At 42.3% G+C, this 20,250-nt stretch overlaps 1 protein-coding gene across 1 annotated transcript; it reads right to left on the bottom strand.

Annotated features, from left to right (window-relative positions):
- Window positions 1-488: 488 nt before the first annotated feature.
- crabp1a (cellular retinoic acid binding protein 1a) lies at window positions 489-19,511 on the bottom strand. The gene is made up of 4 exons (XM_041939360.1): window positions 19,242-19,511; window positions 15,649-15,827; window positions 5,487-5,600; window positions 489-820 (listed from the first exon to the last, which is right to left on the bottom strand). Exons 1-4 carry the CDS (start codon window positions 19,309-19,311, stop codon window positions 770-772), a joined length of 414 nt encoding a protein of 137 aa, XP_041795294.1. The 5' UTR covers window positions 19,312-19,511; the 3' UTR covers window positions 489-769.
- Between the last annotated feature and the right edge of the window lie 739 nt (window positions 19,512-20,250).

The following is a 20,250-nucleotide window of genomic DNA, read 5'->3' on the forward strand; positions in this document are numbered from 1 at the left end:
CCTTTCATCCGATAGGCTGAAGGGTACAAGGCTGTTGAACCTAACATCACAGCAGGGCATGGCCAGGTTGTGATCTGTTGTATTTGTGACCACGCCCAGCTGGGATACAGCGAGGTACTATAGTGCCACGCTGCATCGCTGCTGCACAGGAGCGAGCCGGAGTAACTAGTTTGGGTGCAGTTACTCTTTAAAGTGAAAAAAGTGGCAAACCTTTTCCATGACTACTGGAGACACTCTGCCTGCTGATGAAGACCATGTGATTTGATCAACACGCTATTCCACTGGCTGACAGTTGGTGGCAGTAATGAGTCAAGAAACAGCAACGCACCAACAACAGGAGGCAAAGAAGAAGACTGGATTTTAAACATAAATGCGTTTGTTTACACGTTAACTCCATACGGTGCCTTTAAAAGACACATATCATTAAGAAAGAGGCTCTGACACTGTTCCATTTTTATTGTTTCCTGTCATTGAACATGAATGCTTAATCAATGCAACTGATGAACAAATCCTACGTAAACAGCCGACACCAGGGTTGCAGATATGTTACTGAGATATCCACCTACTGTACTGCAGATACAATACTCACTACAAATCATTACAGAGACATTGCTACTGTTTGTGGAGACTATGCAGACCGATGCTGAGAGATTATACAGGATAATTTGCAAATGTGCTAGCGTGTTAGCGTGACAGAGTGTTTGTTGGGTTTAATGAAAGCTGTGGTCCAACTGGGTTTCTGCCTTGTCCTGATGAAGGTTGCGGAGCTTCATTCCCGGACGTAAATTCGTGTGCACACAACGTCGTCTGCCCCAAAAGTCTGCGGGAAACAAGAAGATGATTCTGCAGTCAAATACATGTAAGCAGGTAAACACTGTTTTTTCACTGTTAACCACACGATTGTTGCAACGAAAGATGAAATAATAGCCACGTGGTAAGTTGTAAAATCCTTATAAACCATTGGTCAGCCTTCAAATTCCTGGATCTGTGACTCAAACTGCACTTCCTGGATTATATTTCCTGTCTCACCGGTACTAGAAATAAGATGCTGTAATCTTAACGCCAGACTGCAGCACCTGAAACCCATCCCCCCAACACCTTTCTGCTGTCCGAATTGGGGGGGCTTCAACAACCACACCTGCCTCATGCAGTGAATACAGCTGTGTGGAGGTGTGACAAGGCAGGATTTGAACTTGATTTAGAGGCTAATGCACAGCAAAACAACCAATAAGATAACTGAATAAAATGAAGATGAATAAAAGATGTTGACATAATAAAACATAAAAAATAAAATGTAGTACAAACAACTTAAAAAAAATACTACACAAAATAAACTGATTATAGTGAAACAGCAAAATGTTAATAAAATAACAGAGTGAAATAAAGAGATAAAGATTAACAGTCAAATGTTGAGAAAACAAAATAATATAAAATAAATAATAATGACGACAATAAATAAAATAAGTGTACTGTAAATAATAAAACCATACAATTATGAACTTCGATACAAAAGCCAGACTGAATGGTTGGGATTTTTAGTTTCCATTGAGAAAGATCACCTGGAAGGTTTTTCCAGCGGTTTGGAGCAAAATGGCAGAAAGCAGCGTCACCGAATGTTTTTGTTCTGCTTTGTGGAACAGCTAAAAGAGAAAAACCAGAGCATCTGATCTGCAACCAAGAGCATTTAGTCTGGTGCAGGGCCACAATGTGCCTCATAAACTAATAGAAGAAAACATTTCCAAGTTGGCGTCATGCTTGTTCTCTCTTTGGTCTCAGTCGGCAATTGGGGGGCAGAGTTAGTGAATTAATCGCAGCTGATTTATTGTGTTCTTCGGCGGAGCACAAAGGAGAGCGTTACAACAGCCTGTCCAGCTAGTTAGAAAAGCATCAGTCTCTCTGTGTGGCTCAGACACAGACATGGCCTCACTTTGGAGATGCACCAAGAACACAGTGAATGCCTTCAAGTAGAGACTGTCCTAATTGTACTGATTGTCATTCAAAGACTACAAAGACATTAAGATGAAGAGGCGTGCACTGTGTGTGTGTGTGTGTGTGTGTGTTGCCATTCATAACAGGTAAAAACACTCGTTAGCCAACATGTCGTGTTTACTGGTCTCCACTCTTGTCTGTTTTGAGACGAAGGAACACAACTTGTTTAAAGATTATTGAGTTTGATAGTATCGCCATATTGTTTTCAGTGTGAGGGAAAAGAAATTGGAGGGCCTGAAGCTAAATCTCAAAGTGTCAAGGAAATCCTATTAAAGAATGATGCATGTGTCACAGCATCACGCTCATGGCCGTCAGTCGGAGCCATAGTGCAAACTGTTGATGATGAAACCAAGAGAAACTGCTCAATAACAGACCGATGCGTCCTTTGAACGCGCAAGATTGAAGTGATCGAGTCCACTGATGTGCCATCATTCTTCGATTTTATTTCAGGCTGACGTAGCTGGAGAAGATCCGCACGACTTTGCCCTTAAAGCCCTTTCAGACTAAACCAATTAAACGGATCATGCAAATTGTATGGAAATGTGGCCCACTTACAGTGTGAACTGCCACAGACAATCAGACCACTGCTTTATGATCTCTAGTCCTTTGAGTCTCCAGCTGAAGCTCGGCAATTGTTTGGTTGTCTCGGTGTCTGGGGGCTTTTCTTTGGAAGGGGACAGATATGATTCAGATTCAGACGGTGTTTGGGTTTTTCCAGTTGCTCGTCCCAATACAAAGAGGTTGTCTGGGTGCAAAGATGCCTTGTGCCTCTTTTTCTTTAGAGATTATTAAAATCTTGCAGGATTTTAGAGGTCTGATATTTGTTAACTCAACATCACATACTGAAACATTTGAAAAAACCTTTTGCATCTACTTCATTTTTGTACTCTAATGGACCTGCAAGTTTATGAGCAGGTGTTTTTTTTAGCAAAGCTGTCAAACAATGCTGGTTTGATATATAATTAGTTTGTTTTGAAGTTCTTATTATCGCAGTCAAATACTGATGAACAACATTAGATGTGTTGCAGTTTAGAGGACAACTTGAAATACTGTGAGATTGGACCAAATCTCACTGTGAAACGTGACCAATCATGTTCGAATTTTGAGAAAACACTCACAGCAAGGTGCGGACTATTTCTGACTTCAGTACAAGTCTAAATGAAACAAGTTGCACAGCTTTATTCCCTAATTGCCAAAGAAAACAGGGTTGATAAACATACATATCCTGCAGGGCAGTGCAGCAGCACATTTGTTCACTGTGAAATCGTTGATTGTTTGAGTGTTTTACGTTAGGGTTGCCTATAAGTGAGCTTCATCTTTCAACACTTAGTGTAGCCTTACTTCAGGCAGAGCCCGGAAGCCACTCAATCATTCGCTGATTGGCATCACCTGCGTCACTCCTCTTCACCATCAGCGGCTAATTAACCAGCTTCTTGGCTGCAAGCTGATTCGTGCCACCCAGTCAGATTCATGCAGGTGTAGAGCGTGAGCAGTGCGATCTGAGACTTGTCATTATTACTCTGCTGATACAGTCAATGCAACGCCAGCTTCCTTCTTAGGTTTTGCAGCTTTTCATATTGTTGGTTTAACGAAGATTTAATGTTTTTATTAAAGAGGGTTAGTTTTACCAGCAGGAGCCAAGATTTTAAAAAGTACTTTCTGATAACTCAAACTGTGTCACATTTGCGAGAGAAGTATATTTGACTGGAATTAATGTGCAAATAACAGCAAATATGTTTCATAGAAAACATAATGCCAGACAGATTCCATTTTCTGTTAACATTAGTGGGAAAAGGTGCTAATTAATGTATCTGACAAGTTGCTGCTGAATGTGACAGTATGTTCACTGACCACATTTTCCACCTGTTTTTTGGCCGAAATAACAATGAAACAGCATTATTAAAAAAAATTGCATGGTTATGTGGTGACCTGAGACTGATGAAACACATGATTATTAACATTTAATTCAAACCATAAGATTATCTTAAGCTGGAGCTTAACTTTGCTTGCCTAAACAGAACCACAGATGGGGCTAAGGATGCAAACAATGGTGTCAAAGTCCTGCAGCTGGTACACCCTCCACCCACCCTGACCCCCTCCCAGTGACACCGGTCCCCTTCATTCACTCAAAAAAAAAAAAAGCATACAAAACACATAAAGTCACATATAAACATAATTTCTAGGAAACAGATTTTCAACCCTTGTTTCTCATCATCACCAACACTGTCAGTCTGCTGCTGTGGCACCAAAACTAGGGCAGCCGTCTCAGGTGAATGATGACAAGATGTACCTGTGAGTGTTGCCATGGCAACAAATCCAAGCCGCGCGCACTGAAAATCAGTTTCATGCCATTAACCGGTGCGTAAACTCGACTTCGCAACGGGGGAATGCCGGTTAGGAAAGGTCAGCCGCGGGACGCCGTTCTGTTAACGTGGCCTGTCTGCAGGTCGTACGGTGGTGTGGCAGCAGGGAGGACGGAGGTGAGAAGAGCAGCAGAGAAGCGCAGAGACTCGGCTGCATCGATCTCCATTAGTACACGAACGCTGCAGCTCCTCCGGGGCCAAAGTGCCACCGGAGTGGCGGCATCAGCTTTTATCACCCAGACGCCGGAAAATAACTCATGTGTTCTGCCGTCTGCCCAGTCTGAACAATGAGGAGCTTCTGGTGGGACGCCGAGATACTATTTACGCTTCGACAACATAGACTGAAGCTGCTCTTCTTCCCCGTTCTTGCTGCTGTCCGATCATATAAAGCTGCTCAAACATCCTGTGATTACTTTCTCAGCATCTAAACTTTCTATATTGTTGTTTCAAGCTTTTGCCTTTTGGACATTCATCTCAGAAGCGCTCGAGGAACAACAAAGCCGAGCGTGGGAGCGTTGAAACAGGAAAGCTGTTGATTCCCTGAGAACTGCTCGTCCGGTCCATCGCTCTTGGACTGCTCCCCTGCACATCGTTCGAGGGGCTTTAGACCCATTGACTTCTGCCCATATTAATCTGGCTAAATACAGGGGTATTACTGCAAAGTCAGCGTAGCAGCTCCCCTTGTTCTCCTTTCACGTCTCTCCACGGGGTGGATGAAAGCTCGGCTCCTTGGGAAACGGCCTCTCTCATTTCCTTTACAGATGAATCTCCAGGGTGACTTCATACACTCTCTGCCTGGTTTCATTAACCATTTCTCAAACACAGTACGCTAGCTGCTCGAAAATCCCATCTCAATGCATCTGATGTCCTACGGGTCTCCATGAGAACAAGCCACGCAACAGACAAACCATACAGATTAGCTGCCCATCAGATCCTACCCTCTCTGTACTAAGAATAGCATTTTGGAAATTACTTTCCAAGCAAAGAGCCAAGCAAAGAAATGAATTTCAAGTCGAGGTGAATCATTAATCGACTGAACTTTAGAGCTTTTGTGCTTGCAAAGAGGGCATTTTTCTCTTTCCTAAGCAGTAATCTATTAAGAGGCTTTCGGTAAGATGATGAGTCACTGCTCACCAGTATGAGCTCATCGCCGCTCAGCTCCCGGGTCCAGTAGGTTTTGGGGCCATCACCATCCACCAGAGTCTGCTGACAGTGGAGCTTGTTCTCGGACTCCCAGGTGGCGAGGCTCTGCGGGGGAAGGGAAGACAAGGCGGGAAGGTCAGTGTGACGGAACGAAACATTTGCAAGATGCATCCTTAACAGGTCACTTAATACGAGGCGTAACACCAATATCCAGCTGATCTGCGTGGTCAGAAATGTCGTAACCACACCCACCAGCTTCCATCTTTGTTGTAGTCATTTAGAGAAGGCCTGGTCTTGTTTCAGTGGCTGTCCTGTGCTTATTCATCTGTGGCCAGACCTCAGTGAACAAACCAATATGATATTATAAATCGGTGGCCTGAGCCCTTTGCAGACTGAGCAAAAAAAAAAGAAAAAGAAAAATCCACTTTGGTCAGTCGGGGTCGCCGTCCGCTAATTCGCTTCAATAATATTTCAAATTACTTCAACAGGATTAGTCAGACTTTGGCTCCAGGATGAATTTCTCCTGAAGTAATTGACTCAAATTGCCTATCAGTGAGTTAAGAATTCATAAAAGACCAGGAGCAAGGTGACCCCGTGGTGCTGATTTGTGTTAGATCCTTGTGTTGAGAGGATTTATCTTCTCGGTCAGCTGAAGTCTCCATTAGCTGCGCTCATATTTCATTACCCCGACTGTCCTCTGTCACAAAAGCTGCTCTTCTAGAGGTGCAGCTTGACATTTTTGGAGATACGCTTATTAACTTTCTTACTAAGGATAAAATGAGGAGATTGATATTACTCTCATATTTGCCTGATAAATATAAAGCTGAAGCCAGGAGACTATCTTAGCGTAATCACCAGAAACAGGGGGAAGTAGCTAGCTGGGCTCTGCCCACTGTTTAACAGGTTTTATCTTGTTTGTTTATTATATACAAAAAACCCAAGTGTTAAAATAAATTAATAAGTGAGTTTAAGATGTGCTGGTAGGCACATTTTCTTAACTGTGAACACAGCCAGCTAGGATAGCTGCTTCCAGTATTTATGCTAAGCTAGGCTAACCAGGCAGCAGCTTCGCATTTACAGGAAGAGCTAGACATTTTGGGAGATGCACTTATTTGCTTTCTTGCCGTGAGTTTGAGGAATAAATTGATAAGACTCTCAATGTCTGTCCAAATAGGAGACGGAAGCTAACTGGAAACATGGGGCAGCAGCTAGCTTGACTGTGCTAGCTTTGCACGTCTGTCTAAAGCTAACCCAATATCCTACCAGCATCTCTAAAGCTCAATATCAACCATGTTAAATTTTGTTTGTTTAATCCGTACAAAAACTGAAGTATATAAATCACTGGGCTAGCTTTAAGGATGTACAGACAGGCTAGCAGTTTCCTCTTTTTTCAATCTTTATGCTAATCTTGTGACTCTCCTGAATGTAGCTTAAGGCTAACAGACAGACGTCAGAGTTCTTTCAATCTTCTCAGCTAAAACTGGCTATTTTAGGGTTCAATTTCTCAATCAACTGTTTAATCCAAAGATTATCTTACTATTCACATCAAGTGTTGGCTTCATGTCGTTATCTGACTGTGATTATGTTTTCCGACACTGCTGAAATTAGTTTTTCCTCTTAATGAAGCCAGCTGCATTTTCCTTCCTGGAACTGATCAAAGCAGCCGTTGCTACGTCCAACTCCAACAAAATAAAAGGTCTGGACCAGCCTGTTGTGAACCCCCGAGTTAGTTCAATCATGGCAGCATATTTGCAGTGTTGCTCACAGACAATTTGTACGATTTAGTATTTTCTAAAGCACCGCCACACACTCAGTGCCGGACGAGTTTCTCCGCCCCAGTTTCTCAGAGGCAAATGTTAATCACCATATCAAAGGTAAGGGAAGCCATCGTGGATCGCCGCGGGCCGCCGTCCGCAGGCTTTGCCAAGCTGAACGACAGCAGGGCTTTTCTCCGGCTACAGCTCCCCCTCTGTTTTTTTTTTTTCATCTATTAAAGCCAGAGCCCAGAGAGTCGATTAGCCACGGCTCCATTTTAACATTATCATCAGTCTTAGCCTCTGACTTGGACGGATTTTCTCTCATTCTCTCCATTGCACATTAACTCGCCGACAAATTCTCACACTCAGTCAGCGCATTCAAGACCAGGACGGATTCATCCTGCTTTTTCTCTTAGCGGCGTGCTTATCACGACATCTGCCGCCTTTGGCTTCAGTTCAGCCTCTCGCAGACCTCGGTGAATCCGTCGCTTATCAGACACAAACAGCGAGTGGAGAAGTGGGAGAGCATCTCATTTCCTGCTCGCTTTAAAGTTTTTCCATCGGATTTTACCACATTTCTCTCAGAGCCTGAAACAACACGCTCACTCCATCCTGGACTCCCCTCTTCCCACGGTTTGATCACATTATCGCTCTCGTGTCTGTGTTCGCTCGTCACTTTTCCCTCTCCCCACAGCTTACGCCTCACCCTTGGGACAAAAATGTGAAGTGCAGTTCCTCTTTATCGAATCAACTCCTGTTTTACCAAGCGACAAATCTTTGCAATGAAGACGCAGAAGCGCCTGAAGCTGCATTGACTGCAACAAAAAATGTGACAGTACAAACTCCATTCAAAAAGTCCCAACTTCTTGAATTATGGGTTTCTAAGAAGCTATGGTCCTAATTGGTCATTCACCTTCTTCTAATATGTGTTTTTCAAAGGGATTTTTTGGGGCATATTTGCTTGACTGGCAGTTGCCTCAGCTTATCCTCGTCCCAGTCTACCCAGACTCCTCTTTGCCCACGTTTTGATTCTCTAGTTCAATCAAAATTGAGGCTTAAAGTCTGTAAGTGTTTTCATGTGATTGCAGATTTTTTTCTAATTATTCTGATGGTTTTGGTTTGTTGAGAAGTGAAAAGTGAAAATTGGTGCAGTCTGTGTGTTGATTTACACTCAATCATCTGTGTAGTTTTCCTACAGATGAGGATTTTATAGTTATCCTTAAGATTTTCATATTAAACCAAACTTTTATACACATGTTTTTGGCAATAGCCATTCATTGTATTTGCATTCAGTGATTAGATCTCTATACAGTAGTTGTTATTGCTACTAGCCGAGTCCAACTTTCCAACTGTGTGCTCAGGCAACACAGGAAACAATGTGCGGAAGACAAAACCTCATGCGTGGGTGAATTTCACATAAAGCAGAAGACGACATTCAAGCATGAGTTCAGTATTTCTGTGTCAGACATCACTGCTGTCTAGCTTGTTAGTCGTCTTTATGACCACACTATGACATGATGGGCCCTCATTTGTTTGGCTGCAAACAGATAAAATTTGCTCCTCTTTTGTTGCATTACCAACAATTAGCAGCTCAGACAACGTTTGCTGCCCCCAGTGATCAATGCACGTCTAAATTTCATTCATTCATATTATAAGAACTCAAAGATGGTGCCCATTCTGTTGTGGTCTCTTCTGGTGTTTATGTCTAGTGCTTGTCTCTTGCCCTACCTGTGCATCTCTCTCTCTCTCTGTTAACAGGTAGAGCACAGAGAGGCGGGGCGATCTCCTCTACAGCAGGTCTCATCAGGCTCACCTGATTGGCATCACCCAATCAACCCGGCTACTTAAGCCACCTCCAGACAGGCTGCCGAGAAGCTCTCCTGCCTCCTGAGTCTCTCGCGTTTCTCAGTGTCAATTGTTTGAGTTCTCTTCGTCTTCGCCAGTTTGAGCATTTTCTCCTGGTTGACTTTAGTTTCCCTTACGAGGTGATTTTGTGTCTTTTTGCTACTTTTCCCTAGATGGTGATTTTCTGTTTGTATTTTTCAAATCTAGCATTTTTCCCCACAAGGTGTTTTTGTTTTTTTGTTGTTGTTGTTGAGTTTTTGTTGTAAATAAATTAGATTTGTTTCACTCTGCATTTGGGTCCGGACTCTCCTTGAACTATCCGTAACACATTCCCCTGAATGAAAATTGGCCAAAAACGTTTTGGAGCTTGGTTTACTTCTGTGTTGTGCAGACTACTTGCATATGTGTTTTTCCTGCTCCAGACTTTACATTGATAATACTGATCCTAATAATTGACCTTGGTTTTTTTCAGTTTTACAGATATCTCTTGTACAATGGTGATCTATGAGTAAAATGCTTTTGTGGCTTTTTTTTTGGTTGCAGCACCCCAAGTGACCACTGGGGCAGCGAGGCTGAGTATCTTTCAATACATCCATGACAATTTTATACAGACCTCAGGAAACTACTATCAAAACGTACCAGAAACCACAGTTGCCACCAAATCAACCAGGATTATAACTTTAAATATGTCAGAAAACAATTCTCTACAGACTCAACAAATCCCAGTCTCCATATTTTGCCCTCAGTGTATATTAGAATCAGTCCAAAATAATCAGTTTCACTCTCAACAGATTTTTGATTTGCCTGTCCTTCACTGCAGACCTGTCCCTGCCTCTCCACATCAAAAGCAAAGAAATCACACTCGATTCTCGGCCACACGGGGCTCTTTGAATCTGTCCTGGAAATAAATGTCTACTTTTATCCATTTACCCCAAACCTGTACAAGGCTGCTCACCTGCATTATTACATTATAGGATCACCTGCCAGGGGTATGTAGTTCATTATTTGGAAATCCATGTGTCATTCTTGTCCTTCCTTTTATCCTATTTATCTCTGCTCCCTTTGCATCTCCATGACAGGTGACTGATGCTAAAAGTCTGTCTCTATAGCAACCAGCTGTATTAAAAGACTCCATTTGTCTTTTTGCCCTGAAGCGACATGCTTTGTTGCACAAAGGGACATGAAGCTAATGTGTTCAGATGAAAATGTTGCTGCTTTATGATTCAGCAAAATCTCAACCTCAGCTGCACAAGGCAGGACTCAGACCGTTTTCCACCTGAGCACCTCCAGAGCAGGTACATCATCGCCTCATTATGACCTCCCCTCTGCACTAAAGCCCGGCTGGTGTCTCTGGGACTGACAGGGAGTGCCTTATCGCTTTCTCCTCCTGGAGGTGAAAGGAGGCTGTCTGATCCCGCCGCACTCATGCAGATTAACTGGAGCTTTTTAACCTTGTGGCGGTGTTAATCAGCCCTCTGCTCTTCGCCAGCCACAGATCAGCGTGTAATCCGTTTAACCACAGGGGCAGACCGCCTCAGCCAAAACCCACTTAGGGCTCTGCTGCCAACCACCACCTGAGAGTCCGCCAACACCCGACACTGCCCCCCTCGCCCCTCCGGCACATGTGCCAGAGTCAGTGGGCGCCGCCTCCTGCAGGTTTAAAGCCACTCTTGCGTATGATTGCCACACAAGATCATAACATGCTTGTTGCTGAGAGCCACCTCCCTGATTTTGTCTTGGTAAAAAATTGGCTAAATAAATAATTTTGAAATGAAATGATGACTGTGTGACTCCCAGCTTTTAACATGAGATCTTTGATATACGTACACATTACATGAACAGTGGAAGAAATGTAGCTTGCTCAGGAAAGTCTCCCAATTTTACGGGTTAGAACATAATTGGATGAGTTAATGTGTAAATTTTCAAAATCCTTGTAATATATTTTCTACAGTGTTTTTGGATAAAATGCACATTTTTTATTCTCATATTATTTCTGCTACTATTGCTTGCTTCCTGTGACACCCTAATTTCCCCAGTAGGGGTTAGTAAAGAAAGATTTGTCTTATTTTATTGAACATAAGCTTAAAAATTGCACTAACCATCATTTGAGTATGTGCCATGAGAACTGTAGTTTTTCTTAACTCTACGTAGCATTTTAGCTTCTTTTAGCTTCAGGTTTTGGCTTTGTTTTATTTAAACCTGCTATAACAGTTTTTTGTGCAATTTGGGGGCAGCAGAAACAGGTTTTGAACACAGCGTTGAAATATCCTCACCTTTTATGTTGATATTGTGAACTTTGTTAGCAAATAGTTGCTGATTCACACATCCAGCAGTTACGGAGCAACATTAGCATTCATGTGGAGAATGAAAGTCCAAACTTCACTCTCTTTTAGCTCTGAATTTTGGTCTCCATCAACACCTTCTGACTGCACTGTAAGATAAAAAAAATCTTTTTGCAAGCTTTGATGTTGATGCTCAAACCCAAACAAGTGGATGTGGCAAATATTTGATGACAACTCGACTTGTCAGCCTCGTAGCAGAGAGGCGTCGTGTGGCCAAAAGTCACACTGAGAGCCGTCTAGCCCTGCCCAGTACCCAGCATGCCTCAGGGCACAGACAGAAGGAGCCACGCTGTCTCCTGGGATCTGAAATAGGTCATGTCTGCTCTCCCTGACTGCAACATGTAGTTGTTACCATGAAATAAAAGTTAAAGACAAAATCCATACTTCAGATTTTAACTGTTGTATGCTGTTAAGGCATCTATTTTATAAGCATTAATTAAACAATTTCCATGTTCATCAGTGTACTGAAGGCTGATGTAGATATGCAGAGCAAGCCTTAACGAATGCTCTCCAGCACATACCCAGAAGGGTACTGTGGTTTCCCTAAATTACACATCTCCAATTTCTCAGGCTTTCGGCAAGCAATTACACATTTTTCCTTTTCCATGTGCAATATTTCCTCTCCACAAACATGAATATGCTGCGATCTGCTGCCCAAGAATTTATGGTGGGAGCGATGAATTTCTGTTTAACATGTGAGAACATAATTTGAAACGGTTCAGCCCTTTTGGAAGAGGAGCCTTGGAAGAATATGAGAGTTCAAATGTTTTCCTCAAGGACACTTCAACAGGGTCGCTGCTGAAACCTGGACCATGCAGCTGAAAGATCATTTCTTACACTCACTAAATGATGATTTTTCACCCGTGTTTTAAACTCTTCAGTTACATATATACACATGCTCAAGTATATCACATTTCCGATATATAATTAAAGCATTTGCAGATGCAGCCTTCAAATATCCGACCAAACTCAGCTGTAAAATAAGGCTTTTTAAATGGTTATTGTATTGCAAAATTCAACACCCACAAAGTGAATTCTGAGATTCCCATTAAGAAAGTGTGTCAATATCTAAGATTTTTCCTAATTTTCCTTAATAGATATATAAGATGTTTGAATAAAATATATGATTGTACAAAGTAGGTGATATGAGGGGGTACTATCCCCCTTGTTAGCAGAATGACCAAAATGCATCCCCCTTGTTAACCTGCCATCCCCCCTCTGCATCCCCTCCTCACGGAGAGGGGTTGTCTAGTTGGATATGTCAGTCTAGTCTGCTGACTGATCATTTATCTGACTGAGGTTTGCTAAAGTTAGACTCTCCATGGCCCCGACCATCAGTACTGTAACTGTGCTGTGTATTGATGACTCCATGGCGCTGTCCGTGGTGCTGATGTAGCAGATTGATTTGTAAGTGTGGCTTTTTTCTCTTCTTCAGTTTCATCTTGAATCTATAATATCATGTAAACCATATACTATAAATACTCAATTCTATACTGTAATGTAGCCTATATACTACGTGACAAGTAGCAACATGTAGTCACGGAAGAGGATCATAGAGACACACTGCAGTCCTTTACTAGTCCTATAACAGTCCTTTAATATTTCTGCAGCGTCTGTGCTAAAAACACCTGCAGACCAAACACCTCTGTAACTAAATATATTGACTGACGACACCACACTCACTGCTACAGTTACATAATTGAGCTAAAGGTTATACCGACAAAGCTGGGCTTACAGTTAATGTTCACCATGTTAGAAATAAACAAATCACCGACTGATTGTAGAGATCAACATTAATGCTGATGGGAAAATTGAAGGCCTTGATGGATCATAAAACCCCAAATTCATCCAGAGGCTGTTGAAACTTGACAAGTTATACTGTGACTGTGAACAGCTCTTCACCTTGTAGCACTGCAACAGCCAGCAGCCTGGTCTTTATGAAATGTGAGTAAAAGGTGGATGAGCATATTGCAGCACCACACTCACTTATTTCTTTTTTCCCCCAAGGGTATTACATGCACCTGTGGATGGTAGGGTGACGTGCTAATCAGATAGACTGTCCTGGGTCAAAGCTGCCCTGCTAATGTGTCCTTTAGCGAGACCCTCAATCCCTTCTAGCTCCAGGATTTTGTCTTAAATTGTACCTGATAACAAATTTTCCTCGTCAATCCAATTTTATAAACATCTTAAAACTGTTTACACGTGCAGTTTAACATGTGTTTAGATAATCACAGTAATTACAGTGTCATCACCTCATGATAATGCCTCACCTAAAAGAACGTCTATTTCTTCAAATAGGCCTACCGCCTTGAACTTTGCTTGACAAACACTCTCTCAATATGTCAAACAGCAATCTTATGTTACTGTAATGAGAGAGCTGTAATCTAGCAGTAATTTGTTAATATCGTCTCCTCATCTGAGAGGATAACACAGGATTACATGGTAATGCTGTTTACCCGCTGTGTCCTCTCAGGTTGCTAGGCAGAGGGCGATAAACAGATGTCAGCCTCTGGACCATCAATGCCAGATTCTTCTTACTTAAAGTGGCTTCGTGTTTTTGCCGCGTTTCTAAATTCTTCAGCGTTGACAAGCTCTGACCGCCGTCATTGTGTGAATACAATTCAGCTGTGGGGTGAACTGAGTGCTTGTTCCGAAAAAACAGCACAGACATCACATGGAAAAGCTTTTGGGGAAAGTTTTAAGATTTATTTCTAAAGATGGAATATAAAACATGTCTGATGAGTAAAAACGATTGATTGATGTAATTTCTTCCTCTGAGACTCCTACTTCAAATATATTCCAATGTATCATCAGGAAGTGGAGAATATATTTAATTTAATTAAATGTGAGTCTTAAAAGAATAAATCAGGGTTTTTTATGGTTTGACACAAGTTAAAATCACACATGGATGTCAGTTTTGGGAGTGTGACTGTAATATGTTCACATATCAACAATCAAGTTGTCCAGTCTACAGTTTTATAACACAGATGATGTAAATGTCTCAGTGTTGAGATCATATCAGACGTCTCTAAGAAACAGCACACAGCCTTTGCCCATCAGGGATTTAGTTTAAAAGTCCTGATTTTTAGCAGAGTTTGTCGTGAGTTCCAAGAATTTAAAAGACCTTGATGTTCCTGAAAAATAAAAAATCAAAAGCCTATATGTCTCTGGCTGCTTCCCAAACCTGTAGGAGCTCTGACAGTGTATAAGGATGTGAGGATCCCCCCTCGGGGACTGAAGAGGTTCAGAGAGAAACTCTTCCAACTCAAGATGCCCTTAATCCAGCTGCACGGACGTGAGGACGATACCAATGGATGAAACTGCGAGGAGGTATTAAATATTTCATTCGACCCTGAACAACAATGGCATGCAGGCAGCTTTGAAGACCTTGAGCGCACTTAAAGAACCACAGAGAGAATACCCTGAAAATCCAGGTGATGTGATGAAGTTTATCTGTTAGGATTAAAGTGCTGCTCCATTTGTGAAAACATAAGCAGATTCAGTCACTTTAACAATCAACCTCGACCAAATGTTATGATGAAACAGACATGTGGCTCCTGGAAAGAGAAGTCTTCGGTACGTGTCCAACAATATATCATCGTGTTTATGTTTCATGATGTCTCTTCATGACAAAAGCCTTTACAATACGCAGGTTGCAGGGAATCTGAGATGTGTGCACACACACAGGCTTGTTTTTAAGACATGTGCAGACATCGTATTGATCTGCATCAGTTTCCTGGATGTCTATCTCAACTTTCATCATAACTACTGCATCCCATCCTCCAACCTCAACCCCAAACATAATCTTCATCTAATCAAAAAGCAGTTTTTTGTCACCAGATTAGGGTTGAGTGTGAACATAGGTGCAAATTCATCGCTTATTGCAGGAAACTATATTGCAATGCAACAATAGCTGAACACTGACAATGAGTAATGCAGCTTTGATGTTCTCTTCGATGGCTTAGATAGGCTCAGATAGTGTAGAAAAGGTCTGTTCATAGATTTTCATATAAAAAAGAAGAAAAGGAAACCAATGACTGCTGCAGATGCAGGAATAAAAAAAAATACATAGAACATCTAAAACTGCGGAGAATGTACTAACAAATGACAGTAAAATGTTAAGTGTACACGATTTGTTGTCAAAGAGCTAAAACTTGGATATGTGAGTGTGTCATATTTCAAATATCTGCTTCAGCAGGACTCATTCACCTTGCACTTTCGTCCGTCCACCGTCTCCTCGTCGAATTCTTCACCGACGTGGAAGTTGATCTCGGTGGTGCGCACGCTGGTGGACGTCTTGATGTAGAACTGCTCCCCGTCCTGGCGGATCTCCACGTGGGGGTTGGAGGCCGCTGCCACGGCCACCCTCCTCAGCATGGTGTTCACTCCTAGACCAGGAGCAGCCCAGACCAGAGCAACGAGAGGGAGAGACGGGGGTCAGCTTCACCATTTTAACAAGATTGATTTCAGTTTTAAAGGGGCAATTAGAGGGATGTTTCACCGCCTCATAGATCAAAATGATGATTAAATATCCTTGTGGAGGGTTTTAGGGTTGTTGATTGTTACCGATGACTCAATAATTGCAACATGCTGACTTTTCTGGCGCCTTGCTGCTTTTTTTAAACATAATTTGAAATTAAAAATTAGCCAAGCAGACGTTATTGTTATTGTACTTAATTACAGTAATGTGCATCATGATATTTTCCATATTTTATCAGAAATGCAGGCTCAAAACTGTTCTCATTGGTTGGTTAATACAGTATATATGATTTCATGTTTATTAGAGGCCATGATTGTTTCTTGCCTGTCAGACAGACAATGAGAGTCATAGATGGCTAAACCTCATAAAATCAACTTTAATCCTGCGAGACAGACGTGGAAGAAAGGAGGGAGATAGCCTAAAGGTTGATCCCTGCTAGGTACAAATGTGTGTCTGCAAGAGGAAGCGAGAGAGACACAAATCATCACAAAAAGATTGTCATTTGATGACAAAGAGCCCCTTTCCTTCTGCTATTTTGCACCCAGACATCTTCCAGCATGATCTGCTGTCTTCCTCCTCCGCCTTACCCTCGACCCCACCCAGATTTTAGACCTCTCCAGGCCCTCATGCCAGCTTCTATCAGACTCTGGAGCTTAAATAAACAAGCACACGCTGGCAGCATGTCTCCTCGCGTTTTCTGTGTCTGGTGGACGTCAGCATCTCCGAGCTTAAATTTTAACCGACAGCGACCAAATTTTTGATGTTTTCGGAGTAAAAACACATTAGATGCTCTGACAGAAACCTCAACTATTTCTCGAGACTGAGTGAAGTCTTGGAATATTGGCACCGAAGTTTGTGTGAGGGATTATTGGACCGTGCTGAGAAAACTCAGGGATGGCCGGCGCTGGCTCTCCTTTTGTCTGATGGCTATAAGAGTGATCCTCCATGCGGCAATGTCCAGGCTTGTGGCAACACTTTGGCACACGTTTGATGCTGTAAGGCCATCTGGCTTCGTGTCCAAGCCAAAGTCCTGGATCTTTTATTTTATTGCCCTCCCCTAAAACAACCAAACATATCCAAAGCTAATATCTTTGCAAATGAGATCAAGTCTTTAATTTTGCAACATTTTCATGGTTTTTCCAAAAAAAATTCAGCCTTAATTGGTTTCGAGAGATTTTCCTCATCCCAAAACCACCATGGTGCTGCTCGGTCAACACCCAGGCATAAAAACATATTAATTTGACAGCTTATGCTCGACCCCACCCATGATCTGAGTGCATCACGCCATGTGTTTTTATAGCATCAAATATGTATGAGCATCAGTGAGCCAAACAGTCCTGTGCCTGTTTCTGATAATATGCACATCTCCTCAAAATTTAGTTTGCTCACATTTTAGATATTAGACGCCTGAATGCAACATGTACAGTGTGCCCAAAACAGAGGTAAAAGGAAAAATGTCATATTAACTTATTGGTGTTTTCTAGTAATCCCAATGCTCCCAAAATTTAAAGTTCAACAGTGTGTTAATATCCACACTGTGGCTCAATAGCAAAACTGTATTTTTACGTTCTTTGATCGAATGCAGACACACATGCCTGCTTTCGATTAGCAAACAGTGAGTCTGATCAATTCATACAGCTCTGTTCAGTCAGCATGTTTCTCTGCTATCTGCACACCGGATCTAACAATCTCCTGCGACCGTGGGCGAACCTCAGACTCAACAGATAATTATGAAGACGTTGATGGGAAGTGGCGGCCCCGCAGCACTGGAATCCACAGTCGCTGCCCATCGCAGCTCTCCATTGGCCGAAGCCTTCTGTGAGAGCGAACGAGTGATGTCCTCCAGCAGATGTGGTTAATGTGTTCGTGAACGGATGAAGTGCTAAACGGAGGGAGCGACTGATTTCTCCTGGACTCACGATCCAGCAGGGGGGATTGTTGCCTTATGGACCATCAAAATAAAACACAGGAAAGGCTGTTGAAAAGGTGCTGAGCAGCTTTACAGCTTTCAGTTGACTCGTTCTTACTGACTTTCAAAGTGAATTTGTTCTAGGGTGGTTTTAAAGAATAAAGTTCGTATAAATCAAGATTTTTCACATTGTCAACAAAGCCAGTAGAATCACCAAAACAACGCTGCGTTAGTCTGTCTCATCCTTACTCTGTCTGTCCTGCTTTGCACTTTAAGCTCATTCATTCCAACTGAAAATGTAAATCTTTGATAACAGGTCACAAATATATCCTTTCATTTTTTTTAAAATGTTCTGTAATGTACTAAAACAGCTGAACACTGTAGTTCATTCAGAATTGCTACTCAAACTGGAGTAAATAGTACATTTGCTTGGGATTACTTTCAGCTGCGGATTAATACACATTTACAGAAGCCAGATTTTTATTTGGGATTGATTCATCATATCATCTGATCACTGCATCAGAAAAATATAGAATATCAGCAGTCTTATCTCTTACAGTATGAAACAGTATAATGCATTTATAGCAGGTAGGGGTATCTAAAGACAGATTGCAGCCACAAAGAAGCTTTCAGGGTGAAATATGTGCTCAGAGACTCAAGAAATCTTTCATGTGTCCGTTTTAAGTGCTGCAGCCGTGCACAAACAACTCAACTGTCAACTGTTTCAACTTCACTTCCACACTCTGTGCTAAAACAGGGGGCATTCACGTCTAAAAAGTTCTTATTGTAATTCAGTTTGGTGTCAGCAGTTCGAGGAGTGTCGTCGCAGCAGCTCACAGTGGGACTTCTCCCTAAAGATTTCAACATTATTCTAAAGACACACAGCCTTTTGCTGTGTCCTGTCTGTTTCAGCGGCCCCGGCGTGACGAAAACACTGCAACACAATTGAATGACCCAGTTAAACTGGTCCAAATCTAAACCATCACAATCATCAGTTCCAACTAAGACGGGTGAAAAAGAATGAAAAAAGATAGGACACAAGAGAATAGCACTGGGCTCCACAGACCTCCCCTGGCATTGCTAATGCATGCCCTACTTAAATGCTTAACATGAATAATGTTGTGCCCCCCTCCTCTCTTCATGTAACAATACCACGTCTGTTTAGGCTGGAATTCAGCATCCAGTGTTTCATATCTCCTGTAAAGCTGAGGGATTTCCCTCCAGCAGCATCTCCCCGTAGATCTCTGCCTTCTTTTCCCAGGGAGCTTTCTCCGAACAACACCATGTTGTTGGAAGTCAGGCGTGCCATTCTCAAAGAACAAGAAAAGCCTTTTTCTGTATGGACGTGATGGATGGTCAACCTCATGCAGGGATGTGGCGCTGGCTAAGGAGGGGAGAGACGAGAGGGCTTACCCAGGGCTTTGAGAAGTTCATCAAAATTCTCACTCCTCTTCATCTTCCAGGTGCCGGCAAAGTTAGGCATGTCTGCAGAGGCTGAGTGCAAGGGCTGCCGAAAGAACCTGTTCCACGCTCTGATGCCTCTCTCCCTCTCTTTCCTCTTCCCTCTGTCTCTCTTTGACTCTTTCTCACCCTCCTCCTTCTTCCCTGTGCTCCTGTCTCCTCTGCTCTGGGCTCAGCCTCGCGTTCACACTGTTACACCCGAGTGTTTCTCTCCTCTTTACGCGCTCGGGCTTCGTCTGCTTGTCTCAGTGTGCTGGCTGCAATCTTGTCTCCGGCTCCTTTATAGCTACTGTCCTTAATGGGAGTCAGAGGAGGTCCCTCCCCCTGAAAGCTCTGTCCCATTAAGACACCACAGCACACACTGACGTGTCTGCTCTCTGTGGAGAGGAAAACGACTAAATGCATTAGTTTAGAGTTTAGAGTTAAAGTGCTTCAGTTTGCCAAAAACTTGATTATATCTTAAATGTGGAGGTCAGTTTTCATTATTATTGAATATTTGGCAAGAGAAAAAAGAAAAGAGTAAGAAATCAAACCATTATGCTACTGTGTTCAAAATTAATAGTTAAGAGAATAAAGTTTGTTATACTTTGTAACCTTTTATTCAAGAAAACACATAAATATTCAATTCAATTCAAGAGTCTTTATTGTCATTGAACATGTCAATGAAATTTTCATTGCAACCCCCATGTTAGGAACAGATAGTAAGAAAGATAAGAAGATTAGAAGGAATAAAATTAAGATAACTACAATAAAATTAAATAAACAGGTCAGGAAGGGGGCAGCCCACGATGCCCTGTGCAGTTTTAACCACCCATGCCAGTTGTTTCCTCTCCTGTGCCGTGCAGCTGCCGTACCACACTGTCACACTGAGGCAGAGGATGCTTTCAATTGTGGCCCTGTAGAAATTGACGAGCAACCGAGGGGGGAGTCCAGCCCGTTTCAGTTTCCTGAGGAAGAAGAA

This window comes from Chelmon rostratus, chromosome 6 (assembly GCF_017976325.1).
Source record: "Chelmon rostratus isolate fCheRos1 chromosome 6, fCheRos1.pri, whole genome shotgun sequence".
Classification (NCBI taxonomy): Eukaryota; Metazoa; Chordata; class Actinopteri; order Chaetodontiformes; family Chaetodontidae; genus Chelmon; species Chelmon rostratus.

Bases quoted from the DNA above. Each gene is read 5' to 3' on its own strand.
- crabp1a (XM_041939360.1), bottom strand. From the start codon at position 19,311: ATGCCTAACTTTGCCGGCACCTGGAAGATGAAGAGGAGTGAGAATTTT. The intron at 5,601-15,648 runs GTGAATGAGTCC...CTTCCCCCGCAG, and splicing joins TGGACGGACGAAAGTGCAAG to AGCCTCGCCACCTGGGAGTC. The intron at 821-5,486 runs GTGAGCAGTGAC...TGTTTCCCGCAG, and splicing joins GCGGCGATGAGCTCATACTG to ACTTTTGGGGCAGACGACGT.